The 13,976-nt window shown below is 33.7% G+C and overlaps 1 protein-coding gene across 17 annotated transcripts in view; it reads left to right on the forward strand.

Annotated features, from left to right (window-relative positions):
- Positions 1–13,976, forward strand: part of LOC107513606 (S100P binding protein) — a 40,983-nt gene that overhangs the window by 23,370 nt on the left and 3,637 nt on the right. For all 17 annotated transcript variants that reach the window (XM_016150500.2, XM_016150492.2, XM_016150502.2 and 14 more), the window contains one exon: positions 13,144–13,231. In XM_016150500.2, coding sequence (XP_016005986.2) covers positions 13,144–13,231 — 88 coding nt within the window. Of the gene's footprint in view, positions 1–13,143; positions 13,232–13,976 lie in introns of those variants that run through there.

A 13,976-nucleotide genomic window follows, 5' to 3' on the forward strand; every position in this document is an offset into this window, starting at 1 on the left:
TTTGAATTGTTTGTTTCCTTGTGTCATTTAATTTGTTCTGCTATCACCTGTATTTCATGTAAACTGGAAGTTGGGTCTAGAGGTGGGAATAGATTTAGATTAAGTATTTTTGGCTGGAATAATTCATAGATACTGTTGTCTATTCATCCTCTATCAAATTAGGAGGTACTGCCTGATAATAGGTTGTTCCACTAATAGTGATGCTAAGTTTGATCACTTTGTTATAGTGTTAACTGTCACATTTCTCCATTGTAAGGTACATTTCCCTTTTGTAATTAGTAAGTCATCTGTGGGGTGATAACTTTCGTACCATCCACATATCCCGTTCCACATCAATTCACCTAATGTTTTGAGTATTCATCGATGATCCTTGGATAGAAAATATTGATTTTCTAAATATATCATTTCTTCTACAATTATTAGCTAGCATTCTTTATAAAGATTTTTTTTTAGTATAACTTGATTCATGGATATTTTTACATCAATGTATTATAATCAATTATAGTTACTATTCTTTTTGATTTGTCCCAAATTTGACTAATACAAACTCTTTTAAGTGGGCTCCTGTGTCTTCTGACATAACCCTATTAATCTTTTTTTTTAAATTGTTGGAGACAAACATAAAATTTACCTTCTTAACCATTTTTAAGTATACAGTTCAGTAGTGTTTATTCACTTCATTATGAAACATCTCTGGATTCTAATTTTTTATCTTGTACAATCTCAAACTGTCTTCCCATTAAAAAGCAACTAGTGTTTTTCCCCTCCCCAAAGCTCCTGGTAACCACTATTCTACTTTGTTTCTATGAATTCAACTACTTTGGATACCTCTTATTAGTACTTGTCTTTTCGTGACTGGCTTATTTCACTTAGGATTTTTGGATTTCCTCAAGGTTCATTCATGGTGTGCCAGAATTTCTTTCCTTTTTATGACTGAATAATATATCACTGTATGTATATACCACATTTTGTTTATCTATTTACCCTTCATTGGACATTTGGGTCTCTGTAACCTCTTGGCTATTGTGAATAGTGCTGCTATGAATATGGGTGTGCAGGTAACTCTTGATCTTGCTTTCAGTTCTTTTGGACATGTACCCAGAAGTGAGATTGCTGGATCATGTATGGTAGTTCTACTTTTAATTTTTCGAGGAAACTCCATACTGTTTAACATAGTGGTTGCACTATTTTACAGCCCCATCAACAATGCCTAGGGGTTCCAATTTCTTTACATCTCTGCCAACACTTGTTATTTTATATTTTCTGATAGTAGCTATCCTAATGGTTGTTAAATCAATATTTATTGTATTACAATTTAAGTAAATATTGTTCACCGCAAAGCCAGTAGTATACTATGGTTTCACTTTTTTTCCTGATTCATTTTTATTTTTAAAAATACGAATGAATTTATCCTTAATTTTTTTACAAATGCAACTTAAATCCTTATCAGTGTTCCCACCTGCCCCTCCCGCAAATGCTCAGTCATACACAGTGATCTATAAATTCCTTTTTAAATTTTTCCTGGAGACCTTCTTTGTAGAGCTGTCTGTATTATTGCTGCAATCTGCACTGCCTGTTCTCTAGACTTGCTACAGAACTGTCATCCTAGTATTTATCTTTGCTACCTTCCGAGGTTGAATCCTGTCTCCTCGATCCCATTCCTTCTTTTCTTAATCTTTTGTTTTAGTGGTGCACATCCTCTGAGAATTTCTGAAAAATGGTGCATAGAAGATAAATTTTGGAAGCCTCTCCATATCCGAAATGTCTTTATTCTATTTTTCACACTTGATTGACACTTTGGTAGAGAATTCTAGATTGAAAATTATTTTTCTTCAGAATTTTGAAGGCATACATCCGGTGTTGCTCTGAACTCTGGTACCAATTTAATTTTTATTCCTTTATGTGTCATCTGTCTTTTTCTCTGGAAGTTTATGGAGTTGTCTCTGTTGTATTTTGAAAATTTGTACTAATTATTGAGATACCTTAATGCAGGTCTTCCTTTTTTATCTTTCCATTCTTTATGCCAGGTACTCAGTTGGGCCTTTTAATCTGGGCATGTATCTCTCAGTTCTAAGAATTTCTTTAATTTCTTAGATAATTGTTTCTCCCCTATAATCTTTTCTTTCTTTAAGGAACTGCAAATAATTACTGAAAGAATTGATCTTCTAAGTCTCTTATCTTTTCTCTCCTTGTTCTGCCTCTTTCTTTTAATTCTACTTTCTAGGATAGTTTCTATTCTTTCATTGACTTCTTTATTTTTACATTCACATATATGACTTCGAAGAGTTCTTTCCTGTTTTTGTTCTCTTTCACATGTTCTTATTTTATGAACTGATTTCTTAGCTTTCTCAGGATCTTTTTTTTTTTTTTTAGTTATAATTAAAATACAACAAAATGCACAGATTTATTAAGTATACAATCTGTTGGATTTTGAGATATATGTACACCCATGAAACTCACTGCAATTAAGATAACATACCACACTCAAAAGTTTCTTTGTGCCCCTTTGTAATTCCTCCCTCCAGCCTTACCTTACTCCCTTCAATCCCCAAGCAACCACTGATGTGCTGTCACTATAGATTAGTTTGTAATTTCCAGAGTTTTATATAAATGGAATCATGTAATATACACTCTTTCAGAACCTGTCTTCTCGAATCATAATTATTTTGAAATTTATCATTTTGTTGGTGGGCTTATTTTTTATTGCTAAGTAGTATTCCATTATCTAGCTGTACCACAATTTGTTTATCCACTCAGCTGTCAATGGATATTTGGGTTCTTTCCGATTTTTGACTATTATAAATATAACTATTATGAACATTTATGTACAAATCTTTATATGGCTATGCTTTCATTTATTGAGCAAATATGTAGGAGTAAAATGACTGTCATATGGTAGATCTATGTCTAACTTTTAAGAAACTACCAAACTCTTCTAATGTGGTTGTATCATTTTATAGTCTTACGAACAGTGCATGAATTCAAGTTCCCCCTATTCTTAGCAAGGATTGTTCATTGCTCGTATATAGAAATTCACTTAAGTTTTGTACATTAATCTTATATTTTACAGCCTTGCTAAATTTACTTATTAGTTTTGGTACCTTTTTTGTGGATTCTTTAACCTTCTACATGTCATCAGCAAATAAAGACATTTTTACTTACTCCCTTCTAATTTGGATGTCTTTTATTTACTTTTCTTGCCTTATTGCACTGTTTAGAACCTCTAGTTCAGTGTTGAATACAGGTAATACAAGTAACTTGTTGCTGATCTTAGGAGGAAAACAATTAGTCTTTCATTATTAATTATCATGTTATAGGTTTCTCTTAAATACTCTTATCAACTTGAGGATGTTCCCTCCTATATATAGTTTCAGGAGAGTTTACTTTTATTAGATTTTGGGTTTTGTTAAATACTTTTCTCTGCATCTGCTGAGATAATCATATAGTTTTTTAAGTCTATTAATTAGAATTATGATTTTTCAGTGTTAACCCAATCATAGTCCCAGTCGTATACATTCCATTCTAGGTCTTATTCTTGTGATAATAGCATTGAGTTGACACATTTTTGCATCTATCTTCATAAGGGATATAGGTCTGTATTTTTCTTGTAATATTATTGTCTGGTCTTACTATCAAAGAAATGCTGGCCTCATGGAATGAATTGGGAACTGTTCCCACCTCTCCAGTTTTCTGGAAGAGTTTACGGAAGAATTGATCTCCCTTCAGGGAGTTGGTAGTCTTTCAAGGAATTTATTTCATCTAAGTTGTTAAATGCATTGGCATAAAGTTAGTATTCCCTTATTAGCCTTTTATATAGTATCTATAGTCCTCTACCATTCTTGGTATCGGTAGTCTGTGTTTGCTCTCCTAATCAGTCTGGCTAAAAGTTTTAGAAATATTATGAATCTTCTAAAACAAACAAACAAAAAACCCCAGCTTTTGTTTCATTGATTTTTCTTTTTTTCTGTTTTCTGTTTCATTGATTTCCATTCTAACATTTATTTCCTTTTTTCTGCTTACCTGAGTTTCATTTATTCTTGTTTCTTTAAATGGTTGCTGAAATCATTGAGACCTTTCTTTTCTAATTTAGTGAGGGATGTTAGCAAAGAAGATAAACTCATGCAGCCAACCTAGTTTATCTAGAAGTATGCCTTGACTTTTTTTTTTAAATCAACTTTATTGAGGTATACATTACGTTCACTAAAATCCACCCATTTTAAGTATACACTTTGGTGAGTTTTGACAAATTTATATACCTGTGAAATCACAACCATCAAATTCATAGAACATTCCCACCACCACAGAAATTTCTCTTATGCTCCATCCTAGTCAATCTGTTTCTGTCCTTGCTTCAGCCCTGGCTAAGACTCAAATTTCTTTTTGGTCATCATAGATTAGATTTGTCTTTAGCTCTAGAGTTTCGTGTAAATGAAATCATGCAGTAAGTGCTCGTTAGTGTTTGGCTTCTTTTCCTTGCAATAAATTTTTAAATATTCATCATGTTGTATGTATCAGTAATTCTATACTTTTATTGCTGAATTTTTCCTCGTATACCACAGTTTAGTCATTTGTTGATGGACATTTGATTCTGGTTTTTGACTATTAATAATAGAGCATCTATGAATATTCATATATAGCTTTTTGTGTGGATATGTGTTTTCATTTCTCTGGGGTAAATAATTAGGAGTGGAATTGCTGAATCATATGTTCGTTTAACTTTGCAAGAGATGCCAAATTGTTTTCCAAAATGATACACTACTTTTTGTAGTTTTGTAAAGCAGAGGTTTAGTTTTTTTTTCTTTTTCCTATTGACATATGGATATCTAGTAGTTTTAGCACCATTTATTGAAAAGAGTATCCTTTACATGGATCCATTTCTGAAGTTTCTATTCTGTTCCATTGAAATATATGTCTATTCTTACACCAATATTACACTGTTTTGATTACTATAACTTCATAATAAGTCTTGAAATTGTTTTGGCCCTTTGATTTTTCCTTTTCTTTTTTTAATCATCTTCAGTTTTTCCATTTGTTTGAAAACATCTGTTGGATATTTCATTGAGTTTGTTTTGAATGTATAGATCAGTTTGGGGAGGATTGACATAATACTGAACCTTCTGACGTATGAACAGGATACATTTCCCTATTTATGATGTCTTTAATTTTTCTTAGCAGTGTTTTGTACCTTTTATTGTACAGGTTTTATACATATTTTGTTAAATTTATTCATACGTATCTTATGCTTTTTATGGTATTATAAATGCTAATTAAGATTTTCAGTTTTCAAATGGTCATTGCTGGTATATAGATAGATATACAATTTATTTTTATATGTTGACCTTATGTCCTATAACCAGGCGCAATTTTCCTAACAGTAACATTTTTGGTAACTTTTTAGTAGGTTTCTTAGAATTTTCTGTGTTAACGTGGTAATATTATCTGCAAATACTATCTAGCCTATAAGCCTTTTATTTCTTGCCTTACTACACTGACTAAAGACCTCTATTACATCAAGTGTGATATTAGCTATAGTTTTATCATAAATGTCCTTTATTAGATGAAGAGTTCCCCTTCTCGTCAGTTTGAGTTTTTTTTTTTTTTTCAATCACAGATGAGGTATGAATTTTTTACATTTATTTAGAAGATCATTTGGCGATTCTCCTTATTCTGTAATATGGTGTAGTTTATTTTTTTATTTTTTATTTTTTTACTTCAACTTGCATTTCTGGAATAAACTCATTTGGTCTTGATGAATTATTCTGTATTCAACTTGCTAACTATTAGTACGTGCAGAACCAGGAAAAAGCTTTGAGATTGAAAATTTACCTTTGTAGCGAGGGGAGGGAAAGACCCTAAGAAAAAGGCAGACCACTTCAGTCTGGCAACTAAAAGTTTATTAAGGGAAAAAACATAGGAGGTGCATCTTGAGCAGCTGCAAGGTGAAGTGATATTTTTCGAGCTACTTGGCAAAGAATTGTGTAGGGTAAAAAGGGGGTCGGGAATAGTCATGGGTACTAGTCTGTGAATGCTACCAGGTACAGGAAATTACTTTGCATGCTTGACTAGTTCAGGACAACAGCGTGTTCCAGGAACTAGCTCATAGCAGGAGTCGGAGCAGTGCTGATTTATGTCAGAGTGAACATCAGTTATGATCCAACAAGACAGTCTCTAAGAGGGATTTACAGTAAGCAATCTCCCTTACAGCCCAGGTCAAGCTCGCAGGCCACTCAGCAGTTACATCATTGAACAGTTTCTCGTCCACATTAATACTTTTAAGGGTTTTTCTTTCTTGTTCATGAGGAACATTTATCTTTAGTTTTTCTTGTATTGTCTTCCTCTGTTTTAAGTATCATGGTAATACTAGCTTCATAAAATCAGTTGGGAGGTGTTTTCTCAATTTTTGTAGAATTGGTATCATTTCTTCCTTTAAATGTTTGATAGAATTTACCAATGAAGCCATTTGAGCCTAGAGTTTTCTTTCTGGCAGTTTCTAACTAGATATAATAGATATAAAGCTTTTTAGAATTTCTTTATTTTGAGTCCATTTTGATAATTTGTGCCTTATAAGGAATTTGTTCAGTTTAAATTGATGAATTTGATATAAAATAACATTCATAATATTTTATTCCTTTAATTACTGTAAGATCTGTAGTGATGTTCACTGTTTCATTTATAATATTGGTAATTTGTCCTTTTTTTCTTGGAATAGTCTAGTTAAATGTTTATTGATTTATTTCCCCCCTAAAGTGAGTTTTTAGTTTCATATTTCTGAATTGGTTTTGGCTATTAGTTTTTCTTCACTTATATTTATTATTTCTTCTACTTTGGGTTTAATTTGCTGTTGTTCTCTAGCTTTTAATGCAGAAGCTTAAACCACTAATTTGAGTTCTATTTTCTGTAAGCATTTACAGCTGCAGGTTTCCCATTAAGTGCCGCTTAAATGCAGCCCACAAATTTTGATATGTTTTCTTTTTCATTTAGTTCAAAGCAATTTCTAATTTCCTTTGTGATTTTATTTCTATGACCTGTGGGTTATTTAGGAGTATTGTTGCTTAATTTCTAAATATTTGGGAGTTTCCAGCTATCTTCCTGTTATTAATTTCTAGTTTAATTCTTTTGTGACTTCTGTCCTTTTAAACATACTGAGACTTACTTGCTTAATAGCCCAGCATATGGTCCATCTTGGTGAATATTCCATGTGTACTTGAAAATATATATTCTGATGTTGCTATTATATAAATTTCAGTGAGGTTTTATTGGTCGATAGCATGTTCAATTCTATAGCCTAACAGATTTTGTTACTAAAAGAGAAGTGTTCCTATCTCCAGCTCTGATTATGGATTTTTCTGTTTCTCCTCTCAGTTCTGTTGGTTTTTGGCTTATGTATTTTGAAACTCTGCATACACATTTAAGAATATTATATCCTTTTGATAAATTGATCCCTTTATTGTTATGATGTCTTTTTTTACTCTTAATATTTATTTTGGAGTCTGCTTTGTCTGATATTCCTATAGCTATTCCAGCTTTCTTTTGATTAGTGTTTGCATGATATATTTTTTTCAACCTTTTACTTTTAACCTATACCTTTGTTTAAAGTGGATGTCTTTAACAAGGATATATGCAGACCCAGAATCTTGCTTTTTTTTTTTCCAGTCTCACAATCTCAGTCTTTCAATTCAAGTGTTAGTTCAGCCACATGTAATGTAATTATCAATATGGTGGGATTTAAATCTACCATGTTGCTACTTGTTTTTTGTCTATCTTTTTCTGGTTTCTTCTTTCATCTTTTCCTTTTTCTTTTATTTTTGAGTATTTTTTAGTAGTCTCTTTTTAATCGTCATACTTTATTATCTATACTTTATCTTTAGTGGTTCTAGGGTAGTGATTCTCAAAGTTTTTGGTCTCAGGACCCATTTGAACTTATACAGATTATTCATACTCCTTAAAAGTTAAGGGCTCAAAATTTTATTGTGATTTAGATCTGTTCAACCATATGAAAAGTTAGAATTGATAAGTTGTTAAAAAATATTTATTAATATATCTTAAAAACAACTCATTGCATGTTAACATAAATAATGTTTTTATTAAAACAATTTGCCAGAAGAAAACCAAAAATTTGGGGAGAAGAATGCGATTGGTTTACATTTTTATAAATCTCTTTCAATATCTGGCTTAATAGAAGACTGCTAGATTTCATATGTGGTTCTGCATTCCATATCATATCACATTGCCTCTTGAAAACTGCAGAGTATACTTTTGAGACAAATAACATGTTAGTGTTGCTATGAAATAATTTTGACTTTGCAAAGCCTCAGCGGGGTGTTGAGTACTTTTGGGATCCCTGGACACACTCTGAGTACTGTTGCTCTATAATTTACAATATGGATCTTTAACTTATCAGTCTACCTTCAAATAATATACCACTTAACATATAATGTAAGTCCCTAACAACAGTATACTTCCAAATCCCCATTCTGTTTTTTGTGCTATTGTTTTTGTCCATTATACATATATATTTATCTTAATCCTTTCAGAACCTTATTATTTTTACTTTAAACAGTCAGTTATCTTTTAAAGACATTTTTTGAATAAGAAAAATAGTCTTTTACATTTACTCACATATTTGTCATTTCCAGTGTTCTTGGTTCTGTTCTGTCCGGTATTTTCTTTTCTTGATGAACTCCTTTTAGTTTCTTATAATACAGATTTGGTGGTAAAGTCTCTCTGCTTTTGTTTATTTACTAACTTCTTTTGCACTCATTCAAAAAAACTTTATTTTGAAAAATTATAGACTCATGGGCTCAAAAGAAGTTTCAAGGCTCATCTCAGTTGTTTCCTTTCCCTCAGGAATCACACAGTTCTGAGTAGTCTTTAAATAGTTGTTTTATATATTTTGCCCAGTTTCTAGTTGCTTGTAATGGGAGCCTATTCATCTCTTTGCTTTGATTTTTATTGAAGATCAGAAGCAGCAATAGTTACATAAATTCTTATTCTGTATTTGCCATTACTGTTGAAGATATTCATCTGTCACTCAATATCCCTATACAGTATACCACTTCAGAAGTGAGTTATGTAATAATTCATGTTTCTTTTGCTTTTTGCCTTGTCTGCAAGGAAAATCAGACAAGATTTATACTAGATCATCGCAGTTTTGTTGACCTAGACGTGACACATTTACATTCTTGCTTTCAATTTAATGTATTTTTTTTCTTTTTATTACAATTAAACTATAAAAGCAGTAGCCTATGCCCTTAGGGCACATTTTTTTCTTCCCTCCCTTCATTATCGTCCCTGTATTCAGTATTTTTTTTTTTTTTTTGATTGCATGGCATAGAGACACAGAGATTGCCTTTAAGTAACTGAGCTTAAGGGTTTACAGGAAGAAAATAAAGATTTAATGCTCAACAACATAGCCTGGCCTCACTAAAGAGAATCAACCATAGAGCCAAGGCCCCTCAGAAATGGGTGCCTTTGTTCCTTACTCAGGGTTTCCCTGCTGATTTAGTGCTCTCCTGCTCTCTTTTGCATTCTCAGGTGTCTGTTCTAGATCCCTGCCTGTGTACTCTTTTCTTGTATCATTACTAAAGCTCACATAAACATTCCAAAGGAGAGTATTAACTTAATGATCTGTTGGTGCCAGGCCAGCTCTTAGGTCATTAGCCAGCTGAGAGATTCTCTGTTCTTGGTTCATGTGGTACAAAGTATGGTGCCATATAAAACCTCAGAAGGGCCAGTGGCATAGCAAGCACTCAACATTGTTATTCCTCTTCCTTTGTAACAATTAATTTACTTTTAACTTATTAAGGACAGTTATTAGTCTGGATTTTCCCTCCCCTCCCCTAAACCAATCAGCTCATATTCATAGATTAAGGTTTAGATGAATTGCTGATCTCATTCCTGAAATGCTGAGGGCTTTTTCCTCTTAATTTAATTCTTAGGTGAATTTAATTCTTAGCCAAAAAACAAAGGACAGTCTTCACCACCATTTACCACAACTTAAAATAAACCCGTGGTACTGATTGTTGGTCCAAGAAATCCCATCTGTTAGTGACTATGAAAGGAAGAGAAAATTGAAAACAAAAAAATTTTCCGTTCTCGTTAACATCTCTAAGTTTGGAGGAAGAAAAAATTGAAACTATGAGCTGAAACAAGACTTTTGGATTATTAGCCCCACATGAGTTTGAATCCTGGTTGATAGATGAGTATCTTTTATAAGCTTCCATTTACTCATGAACAAAATGGAGATTATAGTATTTGCTTCTTGTGGTCATTAGGATTAAAAGATAGGATACATGCAAAGCAGTTAGCAAAGTACCTGGCACATAATAAATACTTGATAAATGTTACCTCCCATTATCTCTGTATCATTGTCTTAATAATAAAGGTTACCATAGTCCATCAGAAAGTCTCAGTGCTAATTTTGGTGCATGAGCAGAGACCTAATTATTGAGCCTGTGTCAGGTACCAGCTGGGTATACAAGAGACATACTGTGTTACGTTTCTTGCTTTCTAATCCCCACTATGAAACGTCAGTCCCAGAAAACTTTTAAGGACACTCAAACCATGGTGTTGTTGGAATTAGAGCTCTATCACTAGCTGTGTGACCTTAGACAAATTACTTCTCTATGCCTCAGTTTCTTCTTCTGTAAATGGGGAAAATACCACTTGAGATTGTTATAAGGAATATAAATGAGTTAATATATGTAAAGCACGTAGGACAGTGCCTGATAATATGGCAAGTGCTGTAAGTTGCTGCTGCTAGACAATGATTTCTAGCAGTTGAACACTTGACACCTCCTTGGACCTAATTGACCAGTGTTTTTCTTCTTTTAGTTTAAATAGGCTTCTTTGTAGGAGGTTTATAGTATACCTTTAGTGTCCGTCATCAGGGTAATTTTGTAGAATCTAGGTGTTAAGAGATGAGTGAGCTGAAGGACATGGTCTGTAGACCGTCTTGTTTCATTCTGAGATTGGACACCAGAATTTCCATATCTCTTCAGCCTCCTTTGATGATGCTTTGGCAGGAAAATTGTATCTTGAAATTCTTACAAAGCTGATTTTTTTTTCTCCCACTGAAAATGTCCTTTTGTGGAGGCTAGACAGAATGGGATGCTAGTGATGTGAAAGTAGGATATAGGAAAGGCAGTTTGAATTAAGACCTTCGATTTTAGTCAAACAAATCTAGCAGGCGAGAGATTTTTTAATCAAAAGCTGTAAAAGAGCAAATCCATTTCTGACTTATATGTCCTTATCCAGAAGTGAGATTAATGTTTTCTTTCCATATTGGTGAAATTAAATATCTTTTCATAATGTTTAATGATCACTTGTATTACTTTTATGAATGCCTATTCATGTCCTTGACCTATTGTGTTTTATGAGGAGACTTATCTTTGCCAAATACCCACTTTGTCAGTTGTCTTCTTTTATCCTTGGTTGTGCTTTTTTATTTTAAGTGCTCAGAAACTTTTAATGCAATGAACCTATTAAGTTTTTTCTGTAAAGTATCATCTCATGGTTAAAGAGAGAATTTCTGCGAAGTGCTACTGAGTGTCATAATTTATGTGTAGACCAGTCCGTTTCATAAGCACGAATAGGTGATTGATTGTTATAGGATTTGAAGACTCACTGCAAACTAACATAGCCCTGAGACTGTAACACTTGCTATAATAACCACCACTTACTGTACACTAGCTATATGCCAAGGCAATATGCTAGGTCTTTTATGTATTATATTCCTAAAATTCAGCTTGAAGCTAAATATTATTGTCCATGTTTCCTAGATGAGTAAAGTGGGACTAGAAGTGAAATGATTTACTACCTAGGGTCAAAGAGCTAAGTTTGTGGTTCTCTTGGTATTTTAACTCAGGTCTGCCAAAGTATATACTTTTTCTACAAAGCTCAGCTCTTTGAGTTTCAAGTAAACTAAATTGATCCTAAGAGTTAAGTAAATATTTTTTCCAGAACTTGAAAATACGGTCTGTATTCTAGTTAGAGTGCTCTTGGTTCCTAGAGCATCGTAGATAAGGTAATAAGAAATATATAAACTAGCTGAAAGAAAGATCTCCACTGTCTAGGGCAGTGGTTTTCAAAGTGTGGTTCCCAGACCAGCAGCATCAGGATCACTTGAGCATTTGTTAGAAATGCAAAATCTCAGGTCCCACTTGGACTTACAGAATCAGAAATTCTGGGGTTGGGGCCCAGCTGATTATGATGCATGTTAACATTTGAGAGCCACTGGTTCAGGGAAATTATTCTCTCTAACCATTATTTCTGCTTTTGTGAGTTTCAGCCTGTGTCTCAACCCTTAAGTGCAAAATTAGCATCATCAAATAGTGGCAAAAGCTGGAGTCAAACAAAAACTAGTTTTGAGTCCAGTTTAATAAGCATTTAAGGCAAGTTCACCTCCCTAAGCTACAGTTGTCCATCTCTAAATTGATGTTAATAACATCTATCTCCATAGAAGTTATATTTTTAGAATTAAGATAATATATAAAGCACTTGGTATCACCTTGCCAGGCTCCCAGGTGTTTGAGAAATTGCCTCCAGCAATTTTTCTTGTTTAGCAAAAAGCCCCTACCCCCTTCTATTCTCAACTTCTCTTGTTTTTTGAATGTATTTTGCTGTCTGTGTCTCTAGGCCTTTGTATTAGCTATTTCTCTTGGACATACCTCTTTACCTCACTCACTCTATATATTCTTTAGATCCTGCTTATAGTTTACTTCCCTGGGAGGGCGCTTTCTCTCATCTCTACTTCTCAGTCTCTGTACTCACATAGCAGCCTATATTTTTCCTGTCACTGCATATATCACAAGTTTTGGAATCACCTGTCTCCTACATTAACTTTATTGAGGGCAGATACAGTGTCTTGTATACTGCAATATTCTAGGGACCAGTAAAGTTCCTCTCACATTGTAGGAGCTAATGAATGAATGAAGGCCTGTCATTATTGCTTTCTCATCATCATCATCCAAGAGCAAGCTCTCTTCTCTGGCTTTTGTAGTTTTTGTGCTGCTTGTGATAATCATAAATAAATAGTATTGGGACCAGTGCCTGTTTTCTTTCTTTGAAAGCACATGCTTTGCCATAGGTTAACATGGTAGTTCACTGAGCTGTTTCCTAACCACTGATCTCTCTGTATCGCAGGTGCCTTGAAGGAGCTGTGTGACTTGGAGGATCAAGTTCATCATATGTATAACCAAAAATGGCCACATCCTTCGGACCTCACCATGCGGTGAGTGATTAGAAAGAGGAAGAAGGTAGAATTTGGCTATGAGAAGAATGTGGTAGGGAGTTGGGGTTATAATTGTTTAATTCCAGAGATGGAAAAAGAAGCGGTACAGTATAATGGGATAAGAATGGGACTGAAATTTAAGAAACCTGGGTTCTAATACCAGCTTTGCAATTTTAACGAGCTGTATGATTTTGATTTAGTCACTTCACTTCTCTGGTCCTTGCATCGGTAAAATAAAGATGTTAGACTAATTGTTGCCAAAGGGGCTTTCTAGTTCTGAAACCTGGATCTTTAATGCAGTGTGATTTTACAGATTTACTTTGATTCAGTTATCCAGAAACCTTGGAGTTATCTTTGACTCCTCTCTCTCTTTCCCTGTATTCAGTCCATTAGCAAATCTTATAAACTTTACATACAAAATATATCCAAAGCTTGACCATTTTGCATCATTTTCACGTGGATTATTGCAAATCTAGATAGTCTCCTTGCTTCTGCCTTGTCTGTCTACCATTCTCAACTCAGCAGCCAAAGAGATTCTTTTAAAGCATAAATCAGGGTTTCTTTGCTCAGAATTTTCCAGTGGCTTCCCATCTCACATCTTCCCACCTTCATGATCCCCCTACAAGAATCATGGTTAGTTCACCAGCCTCATTTCCTACTACTCTGTGCTTATTCTGCTCCAGTCACACTCGCTCCCTTGCTATTTTTCAGATGTATCAGGCACACTCCTACCTTAGGGCCTTTA

Source organism: Rousettus aegyptiacus, unplaced genomic scaffold (assembly GCF_014176215.1).
Source record: "Rousettus aegyptiacus isolate mRouAeg1 unplaced genomic scaffold, mRouAeg1.p scaffold_m13_p_1, whole genome shotgun sequence".
Classification (NCBI taxonomy): domain Eukaryota; kingdom Metazoa; phylum Chordata; class Mammalia; order Chiroptera; family Pteropodidae; genus Rousettus; species Rousettus aegyptiacus.